We start from the raw sequence: 19556 nt of genomic DNA on the forward strand, positions 1-19556 counted from the left end.
TAAGGCATATCTGTACTTAATATTAAGCTTCTTGATACGACAGCAATTACTGTCTTGCACTTCTGCATAGGTCTGTCCTAGCCTCAGTACCCAAGTTCCCATTTGCCTCAGAATGGAAAGAAAAAAACACAAGCCTAAGTCTGAAGATACACATTTATACATTATGATACTGTTTTAGTGGTATTTGAGTTAGCCCCCTCAGACACATACATATTACAGAGCTTTAAAGCACAGGACCAGATACTACGTTCAGCACCACCCATGACAGTATTTAACATAATCCAATGGATAGCTTTACCCTCATCTTGAACTATGGACCCGCACTACTCGATGCATACCACTGAAACAGTGAGCAGACAGTACAGCTCTTAATTTCCTTACCCTTAACTAGTATTTTAAGAAAATGTAGTTTATTAGAAGCATTACTGCTTTTCTCTGTAAAAAATAAAAGAAAAATGCTTGTGAGAAGAAGACTTAAAACCGCGGTTGTCATTGACTTCAGCTCCATCCAAAGGTGAGTGCTGTGTATTTCCACAGGTCAAATCACCTGTGTCTTGGGAAGAACCCTGACAGCAGAGAATCTTTCACCTGCTCTGTGTGGCTGCCTTGGTCTGGGGGACTTAGTACCAGCAAGAAGCCCTGTAACAGGAATGGGAATAGTGTCAGACTGCCTGTGGCACTTCTTTTGTCTCAGCCTTCTGACCACTGCTATCTCTCCACAGCGCTCTACTCTCATTCATCAAAGTGCTTCTGACATTTTTAATGAGGGAAATAGAAGGTCTGCTGAAGGCTGGTTTGTTCACAGTCCTGTCCTTCCCAGTGGTACCCTGTTCAAACAATCAACTAAATATACCATGAAATAAATGAGGAAGTATATATCTGATCAAGCAGAAGATGAGCAAAGGCTTCACTGTGAACCCTAATAATATGCATCCCAAATCCTGGTAACATTTTTTGAAATCTCACTGTTCCCCTACTGTAGATTTAAATACACTTTTCCTCTTAGGAAAGATTTATTTGGAGATAACATATCACACTGTAAGATCACTGTGAAGTTGGATTTTTGATATCTGACCTCCACTAACAAAATGACAAATGGAAAAAGAAGCGTTTTTTTTTTTTTTTTGTCTGTGCGCATCTGCCGCTAGAGGGGGAATAGAGCAAACGTGAGCCGAGCCGCGTGCTACATACAACCCTTTGCTTAGAAGAACGTTATCTGTTTCAAAACTCCTGCGTTTTATTCCAGATTCTGCAGGAGACCCGCTAGCACTATCCCTCTGTTCTGCTGTTGGACTGCCGTGCCCTTCCCCTGTTGCCTTTCATCCCGATCTGCCTCGGCTCTAAACCGGCAGCTGCTCCTGGTCAGTGCTCCTTACCATTTCTGCAAAGCCCCATCCTTTTGTCCATCGCCTGCCCTGCCTCCACTGCACACAGCTCCACCCTTCAGCCTTTTTTTCCTTCTCCGGCAGTGCATAAATGACTCCTTCTGAACCGAAACGCAGTCTGTGCACAAAGTAGCAAGCAGCTCTCTGCCCCCAACTCACCTCGTGGTACATTGCACACGCACCCGTGCTGCCGGAGGACTGTGTGGCCTGTACACTCAGAACCACTCCAATTCTGTCACTCAGTGGGAGGTGAGGTGGGTGCTACGAACGGCTGATCCCTCCAGTGGGTTCTGCGGGGCACTGAGACAGGTTCTCAGCATGGAAAAACTTAGTGAAGATTTGACTTCCTTGAATCCTTCAAAAGCCTGAATGTTACCAGTCAGATCTTCTGTTTTAACAACTTTGGTGGGATTTTTGTGGAAGAATAAAGAAAAACAAACGAAAAAACTCCAGTAGCTTTCAAACTTCGTGGGGATGTCAGAGCTGCTTGACAAGAGCTCACACATGCATTACTAGTGCTTTCAGCGCTGGAGTAGTTCTTACTAACAGACAGCACATCCCAACTACTTCCCCAAAGCATTATTCACACAGACGCTAGGCACGGACGCTTTCAAATCACACGACATCACATCCATCAAAATCAGGAACTAAACATGGCCACGGTGGAGGATAGGCAACCCGAGCGCTGGGGCGCCTGCTGCTGAGCCACGAGGCGCCCAACCCGGAACTTGGGGTGCTCCATTCACGTGCGTAACACCGTGCGGGAAACAGCGCCAGCACAGGGCGCAGCCCCTCGCTCTTTCAAGTCCCTGCTCAGCACCGCTCTGCCGTCGGCAACGGCTGCGGGAAACACCCCCTCCCCCTGCCCTATCCAGGCGGGGCCTCGGGGACAGCCCCCTGCTGCGGCCTTCCGCTGCACTCTGCGGGAGGGGCGCGGACAACGCGGGGCCGGCGCCCGCGAGACGGAGACCGAGCAGCTCCGCACCGAGAGCCGACGTGCAACCCGCCTGCCACAGCGCGGTGCGGTCCGGCCCAGCCGAGCCGCGGGGCGGGGAGCGGGGGCGGTGCCGCTCCCGTGACCAGCTCCCGGTACCGCCCACCCGCGCGGGGGCGGAGCGCGGCGCTCCGGCGGCGGTGGGGCCGGGCGCTGGCGGGCGGGGGCTCCTTTCGGCGCGGAGCGTGTGCGCGGCGGCAGCAGCAGCGCTTCGGCCGCGGGGCGGGGGAGGAGGTGCCAGAGTCCGGCGCCTCTTGCCGGCGGCGAGGAGGAGCGGAGCGGTCGGAGGAGCAGGAGGAAGGGAAGCGGGGAGCAGCGAGCAGCGGCGCCCGCTCGGCCCCGCGGCGCTGCCGCCGCCACTTTCCCGCTGGGTGCAGCCCGAACCTGATCCGCTGCCGGAAACTGCCGGCTCTCCTCCGGCCGCGGCGCGGGGCTCCGGGCTGCGCTCAGCACTCGGCGCGCAGGGCGACTTCTCGCACTTCTCCGGAGAGCGCTCGGGGCTGCCCCGCCGGACGAGCGCCGTCGCCGCGGTGCTGCCGCCGCCCGGCGCAGGGGCAGAACTTTCCCCCGGCAGCGCCGCGCGGGGCGGCGGGAGCGCGGCGCGATGAAGCTGAGCCGGCAGTTCACGGTGTTGGGCAGCGCGGTGTTCTGCGTGGTCATCTTCTCCCTCTACCTGATGCTGGACCGGGGTCACTTCGACCACCCCAAGAGCCCGCGCCGGGAGGGCACCTTCCCCAAGGTGAGCGCGCCGCGGCGGGGCGGGGGCGAGCGAGCGCCCTTCACCCCGAGAAAAGAGAGAGCGTCCCCGGAGGGGACGGGGCAGCGAAGCGGGGGGACGCACGTCTCCTCCCCCGTGGGCGCTACGCCGGGGATAGCGGGGAAACGCCGCTGCGCTCCTCGGCGGCAGCGGGGCGGTTGAGCCGGCGGGGCAGGTCGTGCGGTGCCGCCTCTGGGCGGCGCTGCCGAGCGCGGCGCGGGCAGGGAGGGGCGGCGCTGCCTGGGGCCGCGGGGCGGCCGAGGGGGGCGCGGGCTCATTGGGAACGGCGCTGGCGGCCGAGGGATTCGGTTCCGAAACAACTGCCGGGCAAGGCTCGACGACGTCGGCAGGTAGGCTGCGGGGAACGCCGAGTTCGCTGCGGCCGCCGCCGTCAAGTGAGCGTTGGTTTGTAGCCGGGGGTGGCTGGCAGTTGGACAGAGCGTGTCCTCGCGCTCCTTAGGTGCCTGCAAGGGTGGAAAGCTAAGAGCTGTTTAGTTGTGTTAAAATAAGCTGTCTCGAATTGCAGCAGGAGTGGAAGTATTTTGGAGAATTCGCAGCATGCTGTTTTATATGCACAGTACTGCTGTGTAGAAAGAGTTTCACGTTCTTACAGTAGTAGATTGAAATTACAGGAAATTAGGAACTTAAGATACAGTTAGTTTTGCTTTCTTGTATTTATTCTGCTTGGGAAACGAAACAATTCTTAACACAGCAGTTGGGTGTCAGGTGGAACTCAGAAGGCATGACAAAAAGTAACGTTTTATTTTTCTGGTAGAGTCACCAGCTTCACTTCTACTGCGAAGGTAATAGTTGGCACCATTTTATTTTTGGCCAAGGTAAAAGCCTCAACTTCAGTGTAGGAAGGGACACAGCTCTGTTCAGCCTCTGATTCTTGGAGTTGCAGTTCAGAGGTCAGCCACTGGCTGTTCTGGGACTAGGAAAATGAGAAAGAGGCAGTGGGGAAGAAAGGCTGGACTCTAGCATCGGCATCCACTTGGTCTGTAGCTCCAGCAGGAAGGTAAAGTGTGTGGTACCTGCAAAAGCTACTGTGTGTGGTTACTGCCAGTATTAGCAGACCATCTCCTCTCTTTGTACCACCAGCTGAATTTAATACTGGTAGAGAATAGAATAGGAAAACATGCCTCTTATGTCATGCTTTGGTTTCCGAAATTGAAGTGAATGTGAAAGACCTACTGGATGTGTTTGGTTTTCCGTTGTCAGGATCTTGCAGTAGAAGTTCGTGTCAGTGTCCAAATTGTGCAACACTGACCTTGCAGTGTAGAGTCAGGTAGAGGAAAACATTCTACTGTCTGTCCTTTTCTCTTCTGACCCCTGGAATGTTCTGTCTCTGTTTTTCTGCCTTTTCCGTACAGAAATTTCTTTCAGGCTACTTGCCCTCACTGCAGAATTGTCTTCAAGCACTGTTTCACTTCTTCTTTAGGGTGAATAATTATCCTTTTCTTTCTTACTGCTTTATCTGTTGAAAAAGTTACGTGTTAAGCTGATGGAACTTATTTGCTGCCCTTTGGGTTCTGAGTATGAATTTTTCACTTTGTTAAAAACTGGAATGCTTCCGAACCGTAGGAAATAATTTTCTGAGCCCTGTCAGTCATCAATTTAAAAGTTGAAATGAAAGATGAAGAAGGGAATCAGGAGCTACCAAAGATATTTGAGAAGAATATGCTGTCTTAGCTTGCAAGAAAACTGTCAGTGTAGCATTGCCAGAACTCAATGTACTGTAAGTCAAACTAGTCACAGATGTAAAAACTGCAAGCAGTTTTTATTTGTGGAAAGCTTTGGCAGCAGTGTATTGCATGTCCATGGATATAGGAGGGCATTTTCTTTTGTGGTGATGAAGGTCAGGTGTTTATTTTTTTTCTTACTGTGTAATAAAGGAATTGAATTTTTTTTCATGACTTGTTTTGATAGCTTCATTTCAACTTTTTCTGTTCTGATAAAGTGTTAATTTTTCAACTTTGTTTCTCTGTGCAGCTCTACTAAGAGACCTTGAATGCCCTGAAAGTTACCCTTCCTGATTCCTGTGGGGTATATAACCTCAGAGGTTGGAAGCGGGTACCACTGGAAGCATCCTTTCCTCTAAGCTTATGGATATTTGTCAATCTACACTTCAATTTCTGCCAGGATTGGAACTAGGAGTTTTAGCTGGCAGTGCCTGTTGATCTGCATTCACCTAAAGAATGTGGTACCTAATACCAGTGGAAAAATGCTGATAATGGTTGCTGTTCAGCTTTCATTTTTGTAGTTTCATCCAGATACTTCTTGCTGTATGATCTCATGATGGTGTGCATCAGACTGAGGCTTGTGAACCTCTTTGTTCAGCTGCATCTGCCATTGTGCTCAAGAGTTGCTCTTTCTGAGCTTGATTTCTAGTTTGAGAGTTCAGGTAGTTGTTCAAGCATGCCAGGAGAAATAATTGCCTGAGTAATTTCTGGAAAAGATCTCCCAAGAAGCGTAAATATCTCTAGGCAGATGTCTTTACATGTTCTCTAACTAAAATGCTTTTAAATGCTTTTTGCTACTGTGTGAAAGAGAATCTGTGGTCTGACTCAGGAGGTGGTGATAATATCTTAACTCTTTAGGAGCTGAATTTGCAGAAGCGGCTTCAGTAGTCACTTTTAAAGTGAATGTTGTCCATGTACCATGGTGAAGTGGCATTATGGCAACTGTAATAGAACTGAAACTGATTTATAGCCTTGTCATCACTGGTGGTGCATTGAAATCATATCTGAAGATCTGTATGTTGCTGTAGATCAGAAGTCCCTTTGAACTTTGGGAAAACTATGTACCTACAGTATATAGAAGTTAAGACTTGTCTCTGTTCTAATTCCCACATGTAACTTCATGGGTACTGGCTGATAGTTGTAAATGTATTGTTCTTATGGTGGCCAGATCACAAGTTCTGTCTTTCTCTCAGAGCTTATTTGTAGTTACAGTAGGCTCTCTTTTTGCTGTAGTACACCATGGATTCTGGTATTCTTCCACAGGCTTTGTTCCCTTCCTCTCCCATGTTATTTTGTTTTGTATTCCTTAAGTACGACTCTGGTGTGGATCTCCAAAGTCCAGAACTGTTACCATGACTGCTTCCTATGAACGCTCTGCTCAGAAAGGGCATTTGGTTTAAAGTCTCCTTAGAGAGCTCATCAGCAGTTTATACTGACCTGCTGAAGAAGGTTCAGGCATTGCAATGTACTTATTTTAACCTTCTCAGTTTAGGCAGTGTTGTTACTACAACGGTTAGGCTAGTTTTAAAAGTTCAGGAGTGTAAGAGCAGAATTGCTGCTGGATACCTTCCCCATTCCTCCACTTCTTTAAGTAAACAAATAGAAGCTGCTATGGAAAGTACCTTCTTTTGCTTAAGGCCATCTCAAAACATTCGTGGCTGTGTGAATGAAGAGGAAAATGCTCTAGCTGTCTGTTCTTTGAGTTTGAGAAAGCTAGTGAAAGATTCTGAAATTGAGAAGGACAAATTTTACAGCTGGTCTCCCTCCAAATAGGATGCCTCCTGACTCAAGGCACACAAGGATGCTGTGTATCCTAGCATCCTGTCTCAGGATAGGAACAATGCTACAATGTCGTGTGGAGACAAGTTCGAGGTGGAGGAATAGCCTTAGATGCATTTTTATGTTATCACTGAACCAGTCCTCAACTCTTACCATTGTATAAGTCACCTAGTGGCACTTAGGAAAGGGAAAAAAAGTCATAGAGTATATTGCTTCTGTCTGTAATAACAGAATTCTCTAAGGAATCTTGTGACTATCCGGTGGAATGAGTTTTAGAATGGCGGTTAGTTCTTTGCTGTCTCTTGTGCACTCAATGTCAGGTACAAGGGATTTTTGGGCTAAGCTGATAAAGCCATATAAGAGCTTCTTTGAAATCAAGTCTGTAGTGGAGCAACTTCACTTGAAGGTCCAGTGTTACTGTATACAGGTGAATATTAAATATGAATAAGCACATATTAATCTATTTTGGATTCAAATAAAAAAAATCATTAGCCTCACTGCTTATTTTCTCAACTAACTTTACCTTGAGCTGGAGTAAATCCATAGAAACTGTTCATTTACAGAAGCTGGTGGAGTATTTTGATTCTGAATTTTTCTTGACTTCAGCCTTAGAGAGCATGGTGTACTATTAAGTCAAAGAAATACATTAAAAATCCAGTCTTTCTTAAATTAAGTAGCAGACAAGAATGTTTTGCTTCAGAAATATGTCCTTGGTGTAGTCTTCATACTTTATTCCTGCGCAAGACAGAGCTGCAGCACAGCAGAGCATCCTCTCTCGCTGGTTGAATGGTGATGCTCTGAGCTTGAAACAAACCTGTTTTTTCCCCCGACTGTTTTCATGCAGCTTGCTTTTGGTTTATCCCCACCATATGCAAAGATGTTTCTGGAAATAACGTTTTTGAAACTCTGGTCATCCACAGTTCTGGTTGATAACTGGAATAGGATGAAGTAATTGCTCCTTTTTATCTTAAGTCTTTCCCTTAAACTTTATTAGAAGGAAAGCACAAACATATAGCAACTTTGATCTTCAGTTTTGCTGCTGCTTCTTTTTTATAAAACAAGGCAAAAAGACCCCAACAATAATTTTCTGAATAAGATTCCTCCTGATCACCCCTCCGTACCTCCCAGTGCCTTATTATTTCAAGCTTACTCTGATACTCTCGTGTATGTTAAGTGCTTTTATCGCCTCTGTAGCTGCACTGTCTTGAGCAGAGATGATGAAATACAGTTTCTCTGAAAGCAGGTGGCTTGTTCTTTCATTTCCTGTATCCTTCCAGCAAAGGATTAAGGCCTGTCTGTTGATGTTACTGCTAAAACTTCTCTGCTGGCTTCCTGTTTTCAAAGCATCTATGTGATGTTTCGTATATTTCTCAGCGAACAATACTAGTAGTGATTGTTGCACTGTGTAGTGTTATTTCATCTGTGCTTACCAGTTGTTCGGAAATAATACCAACTGGCCAAAAAATAACTCATAGCTGGGTGGAGCTGTAATAGGAGGAAATAGGGGCCAAATACATGGCAGGAAACCCTAGCAGCTCTCTGAATCTGAGGACCAAACAAAGGCATCTTGTGAGCTTTGCTCTGGAGTTACTGGTAGGCTAATAATTCATCTACTGAAAGGCACCCTGCCTTTGGTTAGCTCTCAGTTTCCTTTAGGTGGCTGTGACTGCAGTGTATCGTCAGCTCATGCTCCATAGTTGATGAGCCCCAGTTCTGTGTAGTACAAACCTCAGCTCCCTTCAGTGTTAGCAAGTCTTTATGCCTTTTGCTTTTGAAATCACAGAATTTCATGGATTGGAAGGGACCTCATATACCAGAAATACACTTCCCAATGGTAGTTTTGCTAGACAAGTTGTAGTGAAGTGAAATCAGTGACTTATCTGAACTATGATTACATACCTTTTGTTGCTTCATGTTCTTATCATGATCTCACATAAATATTACAGTGAGCTCAATTAGAAGGGTTCTCTAAATGCAGGAAATTTTGCCAGCCCAGTCTGGTGGCCTTCTTTGATGAAGTGACATCACTCGTGCACAAAGAAACTGATGTTGTCTTCCTGGAGTTCTGCAAAGCCTCTGACAGAGTCCAGCACCAGTTTTATCTCTGAACTGGTCTGACTGTCGGGTAAAGAATTCGTTGGAAGGTTGCAGCCATGGGTTTATTGGTTTTAGGGTATTAAGTAGCTCCATGTCCAGGTGGAAGCTGGTGACAAATGGTGTCCCCAAGGGGTCCATCTCAGGACCAGTGCTCTTCAGCATCTTTAACCATGACACAGACTGTGAGAGTGAGTGTATCCTCAGCAGTTTTACTGATAACTCTGAGCAGAGTTGTGCAGTTGGTATGATGGAAAGTGTGCCATTCAAAGGGACCTGGACAGGCTTGAAAAGTGGGCCCATATGACCTGAATGAAGTCACATAATAAGGCCAAATGCAGTGTGTTGCACATGGGTCGTGGCAAACCCAGGTATGAGTACAGACTGGGAGAACTCATTGAAAGCAGCCCTGCAGAGGACTTTCCTGGTGGATGAGAGTTGGACATGAGCCAGTAGTGTGTGCTTGCCACCCAGAAGGCCAACTATATCCTGAGCTGCACCAGGAGAGGGGTGGCCAGCAGGGTAATGGAGGTGATAGTCCCCATCTTCTCTGCACTTGTGAGGCGTTAAGTGGAGTACGCTGCATCTTGGGGCTTCAGAGCAAGGAAGATATGGTGATGTTAGAGATGTCTGCTTGAAGGCTGGAGCACCTCTCGTCTTCGTGGCCTCAAATCTTCATAAAGATAAGTTGAGAGAGCTGGGCTTATTCAGCCTGGATATGGGGACATCTCACTGTGACCTTCCTAGTACTCAAAAAAAAGCTTCTAATTGGTAGGGAGACAAGCTTTTTACATGTTCTGATAATGCTTACAGCATGGGGGGAATGGCTTTAAAGTAAAAGAGGCAAGATTTAGGTTAGATGTTAGGAGGAAATTCTCGGAGGAAGGTGGGGCACTGGCACATGTTGGTCAGAGAAGCTGTGGATGCCCCATCCCTAGAAGTGTTCAGGGCTGTGTTGGATGGGGCCATGGGCAGCCTGATGTAGTGGCTGGCAACCCTGCCCATGGAATGGTCTTCAATGTTCCTTCCATCGTAAGTCATTGTGTGAAATCCTTAACAGGGTTATTTTGGTAATCTTCATTAAAAAAATACCTAGAAGTCTTCTGCTCAGCTTAATAATTTAAACCTTGACTTGTGCTTTTGACTGATGCACTGTATGTTTGTTTCCTTTAATTGCGAGTCTTATCTCGCAGTGTGAAAACACACTGAAACTCTGTGTTCAAATATTAAACTTCTTTGCTATATCAGGCTGTATTTAAGTTTTACCTGCTTGCTTTTTCTGTAGAAGATGTGACCATTTAGTATGTTCTAATCATTGTACAGTGCTGTAACAGTGAATGGAGAATGTATTCTGGTCTTACCATCTTGGTATGCTGCCATCTGACCAGAGCCTTGGTATCAAGATTTTAGTGAATTACATTGCTTGTGATGATTTACCTGGAAATGATTATTGACAAGAAACTGTTATTGATAGTGATGAAGATGACTGTAAATTCAGAAAATTAAACTTGAAGCCCAGTTTCCATAATGCTTAGTGCTGTAAATCTGTATAGGCAGTGATCTGGATTTGGACTGCACGTTGCTGGAAGAACTCTGTTCGTTGTGGTAATCTACTTTCTTCACCTCATCTTATTTGTGCTCCAGAGCCTCTTAAGTAGGACACTGTCTGCTGCGTTGTGGCATCCAGCTTGTTCATGTGGGTGAGAGGGAGAATAGACTCTGGCTGGTTTTTACCCAAGCACTTGATGGTTGCTGGCTGACTCTGGGGATAATAAGTTTTAGCTGTCCTAACCTCAGAAGTTTCTAGCGTGGATTTCTCTTCTTCCTGACGGTTTCTCTGTGATTTCTTCATCCACGGGCCTGTCATACTGAGTCATGCTCCCACTTCAATTATTTGAGATGTCTATCTCTTTTCTTCGTGAAATGGTCAGTAGTTGCCTGTTGAAAGCAACTGCATTTAGAAAATGAGTGAACATTGGTGTGGAAATGAAAGTTGCAACTAATATTCTTTACTGCATTGTTGAATGCTTAGGTGGAGCAAATTATTCTGTCTTGCCCAAGATAGAGCAGCAGAATATCCTGAGGTGGAATGGATGGACCCACAAGGGTCATCCAGTCCAATCTGGGGCTCCACACCCAAAATTCAAATCCTGTTTCTCAGAGCATTGTCTGAATATTCCCAGAGCTGCGGCACCTGGAGCCAGGCACCCCCTGCCCTGAAGAGGCTGTTCCATGCCCACTGCCCTCTGGTGAAGAACTTTTCCCTGACCCTCCCCTGGCACAGCCCCATGCCATTCCCTCGGGCTCTGTCACAGTCACACAGAGCAGAGCTCAGCGCTGCCCTCTGCTCCCTGTGAGAGCTGCAGCCGCCATAAGGGCTCCCGACTTTGGGGATGCTGAAGAGATGAGCTGCTCATAGTAAAGCCGTTCTACCGAAGCAGCTCTACCTAGTTTCTGTACTGCTGGATTTGTTGGTAGTTTGCACTTCATAGAATCCGAGAATGTCCCAAGTTCATGTAATAGGATTTATCATCTCTGTGAAGTGAGACCGATGTTGCCTACTTACATTTAAGTAAAATATTTATTTGTACTACCCTTCAAATTTGAAGGTGTAGAGAAATAAGCATCTGCTGATTAGGAATTGTACAGCAATCCATGTTTTGCTGTCTAGTATTTACAAAGCCATTTTGACTACAGCATTTAAGGTAGAATTGATTAAGAAAAAATTAATGCATCTCTGCTTAGATATTAAAATAAAACTGCTTCCACTCCCAGTGTGTGACTTTCAAACTTAATTTAAGAAAATACTGCTAGAATATGATTTTAGTAATCAATAGAGGGTCCTGTGTTTTATCTTTTAATTAGACCTATCTGGTGTTCTTGTAATGTTTCTTATCCGTTTTACTAGTAAATCAATATCAATCAACTGGCAACTAGCAAATGGAGCAGTGTTAAGTCAGGTACCCTTCTCTCAGTGTTGGAGCTGAATTCCATTTGTGTTACTTTCATTGTATTGAATGTTTAGTGTTTTTCATGTTCATCTCAAATTCAAAAGTAATTTCATTATTGAATGCTGCATTTTAAACATTGTTTACTCCTACCCACTAAATTGAGTAATGAGAAAAAGTGAATGTAGACTAGAGGAAAAAAAATAAGGGTTAAGGGTGCTATATGAAATTATGAACTTGCGAAAGGATTCTTGACACAGTTCTTATACTACGTGAAATCTGGTATCCACTTTTAGCTCACGATACTGCTGTTTCTTGAAGTTAAATAAAAAAATGATATATTGTACAATGAAAATTGAAAATCTGTTCAAAATCTACAAAGACTTGGTTATCTGAAAGTTTTAAATTGGATACTGCATGAGGTTGTTAAATATTCTTAACTATAGCTTCAAGCTGAGTTATTACATGTCCTGTTTGAAATAAATGAGACATGATATATCTCATAGTCTTTGGAAAAGAAAGCAGGTAGTTTTAATTAATATCTGTTGTTAGTTTTCTGCTGTGTGAGGTTAGGTAAGGATATCTGTCTCTGAAGATGAAGAAATTACATGCTTAATATTCTTATAAAAGTCATTGCTCTTCAGTGTTCTAGGTAGACTTGATCACCTTAAAAATAATTGATGGGAATTTATTATAATATATAAAAACATTACTTGAAAGATGAGCAGGAACAAATACTGTTTCTTTGGACACATGAAGCAGGGAACTTAGTTCTAAATTTTTTTTTTGTCACATAATACACTGTAAAATGCTAGATCATGTCATAGATATTTTAAGGTGTGAAGTTTAGAAATTTAAGTGAAACATCCATCTTACAGATACAAGGAATCAAACGTGACCTCTGACTTTAGAAGTTTGTGTCTGTCTGTCAGAAGCGGGCAGTGTATGCCAATGGAAAGATGAGTGTAAACATGTATTTGTTTTTTTTTTTTTTTTAACATTCTGTCTGTTATTGACTGCTTCTGGAAAGACAGCATTAGCTAGATAACAGAAGGCAGATTAGTATAATCAATGACAGGATAGTTGGTGGGCTATTGGTAATCGTTATAAGGTTCTTCACTTGTAGGCACAGGTAAAATATTCCTAAAACATACATGAATGAGAAGAAAAGTTTCAAACAGTTGTAAACTGTTCTTACAGTTGTGGAAGAAGAGTATATAGTGTTGAAATAGGTGTGAATAGCACTGTAATTGCTTACTCAGTTGATAATTTTGTAGTATAATCATGTTCAGTGAAGCAGGTAATAGCTACAGTAGATGTGAGCTATATTTTATCTTTTTAAGAATCTAAAGATTTGAAGCTATGTTGGGCAGCCTGTATAGTCTGAATGGTATTATTTTATATTGTTCATTTCAGAGTGGCATAACAGGATGTCATCTGAGTAGAGAAACTTTTTTCCTTGTGTGCTTTTTTTTTAATATCAGGCTTTGAAAAGGATTTTTTTTTTTTAAATATGTACCTAAAATATTTAATGTAGTTCGTGGAAGATTTTCAGCTTCATTGTTTCCTCTGAGCCACCAGGGGGCATGGGACGACACTTTTTTTTTCTTTCCTGTGTCCTGTCATCTGCATATGATCTCCTTTTATTCTATTTTGTAACTTTCTGGATTTGACTTTAGCCTGTTTAGATTCTAGAATCTTTGTCCTTGAATCTTTAGAATCTCAATTAACATAATCTGATCTATTGTCAAGATCCATTTTTGTCTTTTGAGAAACATTAAGGTTTTCCATGTGTTATATTTGAAAAACTGTTTTCAGGATCTGTTTAAGAACAGAACAAAACACTCGAGTTGGCATTTTGCACAGGCTGGAAAATGGGGAGACTAACTTTCCAACTGTAAAGTTTAAAAAAATACTAAAACTTTTCTTCTGCGAAGTTACAAAGAGCTGCTGTAGAGATGAAATTACAGAAACGAATAGTAGAGCTCAAGAGGATGACTGGTATCTTGGATGCATATTTCTACAGACTTCTGAAACTGAGCAGAATTTAAAAGACAGTGCTCATCGCAGTTTTAGAAGAAGGCTTAACCCTTTTCAAATTACAGAAGTCGGAATTAGTTGGCTTTTGAGGAAGGCAGTTTGTTCATTAAGAGAAAAAAGAAAGGTCTTAAGTGAGCTATTATAATAGGGGGGAAAAGTGTAATACACTGAGGTTGTTGCTAATACTATTCTATAATACTTCCTACTTTCCATAGGAAAGTGTTTTAACTTATCATTAAAAGCATGGATCACAGAATGATTGTCTACTGAATGACTATTATTTGTATTTTGTGTAATGGCTGGAACATAAATGCTTGAATCCACAGAGGTTTTTGTTGAAATTACGACCTTTTCACAAAACAAAGTCAGATACTGTATATTTTGGAGTCTATCTACAACTTTAATAATAGAGAAAAAACACACAATTCCTTTCTATCTTTTATTATTGTTAAGTTGGGGTCTTTCTGAGGGAAAAAAAGAATTATTGTTAACATTAAATAACCTTAAAAACATGTTAGGTAATATGGCCTATTTTGATTTTGGAAAAGCTAGCACATTCATTGTTTGGGGGGGTGGGAAGAAAGCGTATGAAGTGATTTGGAATGGGTGGCTAGTACATCAGTAAGCAGTAGCATTCCAGACCTCTTCCTCTCCTATGCTACCTCCTGTACTCCAACAATATGGTAATTAAATGCCATAAATTCCTTTGTGCTGTCTGCATCTCGCCCTCCAGTTTTCTTTGGAGCTATGTTGACTTCTTTCAGTGAGCGTTGATGTTATCTTCCATTCTTCCTTTTGTGGAGCACCCTAGAATCATGTACAGAATACTGTTCTCTAGCAACTGAATATGGTGTTCTCAGTTCAAATGCTATTGGTTTGAAGTGTCTTTTGCAGAACAGTATGGTTTATAAAATAATATAGCTTATTAGAATATTCAGGCAGTTAAGGAAGTCGTTTTTGTGCTTCTGTTAATTTCTCTCTGCATTTCACTGTAAATAAGAAACAATATTTATTGAAACATTCCACTTGTAGAGGGAAAAACTAGTGTATTCACATCCTGTTAACTCCTTTGTGATGTGACTCTTAAAAAAAACCTGTTTTTTCCTATGGTGTTCTGATGCAGTGGCAAATCAAATTATCAGATTTTTTTTTTTTCAGACCTTTGGTAGACATGAAAAATTTGATTTTTTGTATAGTTGGTATTTGAAACAGTGTTCCCATTTAGGAATGTTTTCATATCAGTTTCGTTATTTTTTCATGTTCCAAGAGTATTTTTTATGTGTTGGTGTGATTTCTTATTCACTTTGTCTTTATATAAAATATAGAATAATATTTTTGTGATAGCATTACCATTGCTAAATTGATGTAAAAGACAAAATCAAGGATTAGTTTGAGAAATAACTAAATTTGCATTTCTCTTTATTCAGGGCCAGCTTTCAATATTGCAAGAGAAAATAGATCATCTTGAACGCCTTTTGGCAGAAAATAATGAGATTATTTCAAACATACGAGATTCTGTCATCAATCTGAGTGAATCAGTGAAAGATGGTCAGAAAAATCCAGAGGCTATAAACTTCAGTCAGGGATCTCAGTTGGAGCTCTTTCCTTCTGCTTCCACTCTGCTTTCAGTTGATTCCGAGGATTGTTTGTTCGCTTCAAAAAGTGGACGTCGCAGTTCAGGTGTGCAGGTAAGCAGAATGTCTTTCTCATATTCCTAGCAGCATTTATCTTTTATAATTATGAAAATGTCTACATAGTGGTAGAAGCCTGCAACTAAGCCCTTATCTAAGATGTAATAGCACTGTTCGAGTGACTGTTGTTATGTTTAACAGAAAATGCTAAGAAACTGTTTCTTTCTACCTTTTCTAAACTGTCTAGAAACAAAACGTGACTGTGATGACCACACATGCCATGTCATAACATGCTTTAAAGTACTTAAAAACAAACAATCAAAAATTAGTCACTGGGTTTTGTTTATTGCCTAGTACTGTCAGAAGTTCTTAGTCTCTGAAATTCATTCCTATTGCCTGAAATTCTTATAAAACTGATGTAAAATTCTCTGGGAATGTTAATCCTGATTTAAACAGATTTTACATTTTAGGGATATTTGTGTAGATGGGTCTTGGAAAGGCAATGAAGCTTGCTTAACAGTTAAATCATTTGCAGCGATCTCTTCAGTTTTTATAGGCACTTTCCTCAGGAAGGAGGAACATGTACCCTGTTGACTGATTGGCATGAACTGGTCAGGTTGGAGTTTTTTTTTAAAGTCAAATACTCCAAGCTCAGTTTATTTCACTTTTTTGATGCATGTGAGTTCATTGACTCATATATATTCAGTTTTAATGCAGTGTTTCAGGAGTGCTAAGAATACTGTGTGAAGTTTGTGATCTGTACTGTTTTTGGGAGTCTTGTGGGAGTGCTATAAATATTCATAGTACTCTAAAGCAAAGATTAAATTCTGAATTCCAGCTTTCTCTCATTCTACAAGTGATAGTGTTTCTATTGTAGGCGAAAGGCAGTGGACTGAAGATGAATAAGTTTACACATCTGAATAACTGTAACCTCTGATTTATCATTTTTAATGCCTTTAAGCTCTTCAGGAATAGGCACTTCCTTAATCTGACTCTCACAGAGAAAGGAGATTTTTAAGAGTAGTAATATCTAACTTCTTGTGTTTGTATTGGATGTTAAGACTTATGTGTAAGCCTTTACTTGTTTTCATGATAGTGAACTGTTAACTAGTTATCCTTCACAGGTGTTTTTTTTAGGCGCGTTAGAAATAAGTTAAAGTGAATACGAATGTTGTGAATGTTAAAGTAAAATGTTTTGGCTTAAGCTATAGGACCTGCTAACTTGATATGAGTAGAAAATAAGTGTTCTGTAGCTGACAGTCTGATCTCTCAAATAGTGTTATTGTGTTCCTTTTATCTGTTTTAGCTCCCATGGCAATATACAGGAGAATTCCTTTTGGAGCCACCTATGTAATTTGCTTTAAGATGGTTTTCCTTTAAGTCTGTATGCCTGCACATAAGTAGCAGGAAATAGTCTTAATGCTGCTCCTGGATTCTCAGCTATACAGGCGAGAGTGTTGGTGTATCAGTACTTTATAGCCATGGGGTTATCAGCCATCTATTAAGTAATTTTAATACTGCTTTGTATACAGTTTATTGTTGTGCTAGTCTGATCCACATTTCAGTTATGGAATCTTAAGATCTTGATGTTAGCAGTGTTTTGGTACCACCAGTTAACCTAAAACTAAGTTTCTGTATGGAATGAATGGATTTATATGGATTGGATTTATGATCTATGAATGAATTTATAGTGTAATGATTCACCAAGGATGATATACTCTGCAACCTGTTTATTTTATTCTAGATTTTTATAAAGAGTCAGAAATTCTGAGCAGATTATTTGAAGATCATTTTTTTTAAATTTTTAAACAACTTGTGAGTTCTAATTGTCTGCTGTTCATAAATATTAACTATAGATTCGGACCTTTATTCTGTTTTTGTCTTTAAAGAGGAAAATGAGAGATTAGAAAGAAATGAGAGAACATAGATGAGATTTAATGTTCGGATAATAATTGCTATAGAGAACAAACACAAAAGATGGTACACTGAATTAGTTATGGGAATCCATTATAGTCATCCGTAATGGAGAGGCCATTAGGAGAATAAGATGCAAATGTGAATTAAAAACCTCTAATATTTCAATGAGAGATTACTAGGTTTTGTTATTCCAAGAGGTTTATTTTCTTTGCATAAGCTGGAGGAAACAATGTACTAATGATATGAGAATCAAAACATTCTTGGATAGTATTGGTGAAGGATGTTTTTTTTATAGAACAATTGTAAAACAAGAAATGATACAGTTAATTACTTACATCATAAAGTAGGAAGGATATTGTAATAGAGCTGGCTGCTGAAAATAGCATTCAGCTGAGAATTTGACTGATTGCAAGGTGTGTCCTCTTTGTGCCCTTCAACCACTGAAATATCTGATGTGCATAGTAATGTTGCTCCATTAAAAACTGAGCATGAGTTTATTGTTTTTTTTCTAATAGAGAAAAAAGTGACCTGAAGTGACCTCTTCTGCTGTGGGTCAAAGAAGGCATTTGGTACTTCAGCCTACTGCATGTTCTGTATCACCAGGTCACATATCTCCTTCAGCAGTGGGCCCACAACTTCCACAGTTACCCTTCTGTCCCTGATATCCTTGTAAAAGCTTTTCTTGTTGTCTTTATCACTGGCTGGATTGGCTGGGCATTGGCTTTTCTTACCTCATCATTACATGTTTAACAGCATCCGTGTATTCCACCCAGCTTACCTGTCCTTGTTTCTGCCGTGTTTGAGTTTGTCTTGCAGCTCATTCTTCTTTTGCACAGGACCCTTGGCACCCTCATAGATTCCTCATCAACAAATAGCTTAGGTTGGAAGGGACCTTAAAGAATATCTGCTGCCATGGGTGAGGTTGCCACCTATTAGATCAGGTTGCCGAGGGCCCCATCCAACCTGGTCTTGAATGCCTCCAGGGATGGGATGTCCACAACTTCTCTGTGTTTCAGTGCCTTACTGCTCTGTAACTTAAGAATTTGTATGTAATGTCTAACCCAAATTTCTGTGTTTGCAGGTTAAAACCATTGCCCCTTGTCCTATCACGGTCAGGCCATGTAAAAATCTGGTCTGCCTCCGGTTGTAAGCTCCTCTCAAGTACTGGAAGGACACAGCGAAGTCCCACCAGAACCATCTCTTTTCCAGGCTGAAGAAGCACAGCTCCCTCAATCTTTCACTTCCCTCAAGGGCTTGTATCCCTTAATTTCAGCACTGTAGTTTTTGGAGCCATCTTGATTTGTTTCACTCTAAGCCCTTTGCTTTTCAATCTTGTCAATTATTCCCTCCCTCACAGGTCTGCTGACAGCTCTCTGTCTTACCCATCATTCCTAGCAGAAAGCTCTCCCTGCCAAGGGAGCCACCGTGCAGGCAAAGATCGCTTTGTCCTGCCCAGTAAGAAGCATCCCATCCCTTCCAAGCAGAAACTGATCTGCAGATAGGGTGTCATTGTCACAAAATCCCAACTTGTGTTGCCATCACCACTTGTTCACCCAGTTACTGATTTCTGCTGTCATATCTTTTCTCGTCAATATTGCGATTCAGAAGGATGCCACCTGGACTCCCATGTCCTTCACTACTGCCTCTAGAGCTCTGTAGTCACTTCTGATATTGTACAGGTTGCTCTTTGCAGTATCATTGATACCCATGGTAAAGCAATGAGGAGTAGTAGTCAGGGGGCTGAGCAAGCTTGTAGCTCTGTAACAGCCTGCATCTGGAGCTCTGTCAGGAAGCAGGTCTCTCTAGATATCACACCAGGTCATTGAGACAGTTATTTCAGAGGACTTCAAGATCTGTTTCCTGAGTTGCAGTTCCCTGATCTAGAACTGTGTGAACATGGTCTCAGATACCTTTTCATTTAATATGTATAATATGTATTGTTATATTATATATTGAGTATATCATAGACTGTAAAAATTGGTATCTTGCAGAATGTAGAAACCTTTCCAAGGAATTCAGGCATCACACAGGAGAAAGGCTAATTGAAATGTGTGTGACTCCATGAATTGTTGCTTTTTAAATAAATGTTTTTATGCTTGATACATCAGAAGAATTCTTTAGTCTTAAGGTCTGTTTCTGGTAACTGGCAAATTTGCGGAGTATGCGCTTCATTTTCTGCAAAGATTGCATTTCAAAGAAGAATCGTAGTTCTTGAAAATCAAATCCTAGGAAAGCAAGGAAATGTTTTTAGCCTAATATCCATATAACC

General features: G+C 42.1%; 1 protein-coding gene across 1 annotated transcript in view; it reads left to right on the plus strand.

Annotated features, from left to right (window-relative positions):
- Positions 1-2628: 2628 nt before the first annotated feature.
- Positions 2629-19556, plus strand: part of MAN2A1 (mannosidase alpha class 2A member 1) — a 114606-nt gene continuing 97678 nt past the window's right edge. Inside the window, exons 1-2 of the mRNA XM_065744240.1 lie at positions 2629-3118; positions 15167-15427. Of these exons, the coding sequence (XP_065600312.1) occupies positions 2984-3118; positions 15167-15427 (396 nt within the window). The 5' untranslated portion in view covers positions 2629-2983. The remainder of the gene's footprint in view (positions 3119-15166; positions 15428-19556) is intronic.

The sequence above is a fragment of the Cyrtonyx montezumae genome, unplaced genomic scaffold (genome assembly GCF_038088225.1).
Source record: "Cyrtonyx montezumae isolate F1298 unplaced genomic scaffold, pur_monq_1.0 scaffold_30, whole genome shotgun sequence".
NCBI lineage: Eukaryota > Metazoa > Chordata > Aves > Galliformes > Odontophoridae > Cyrtonyx > Cyrtonyx montezumae.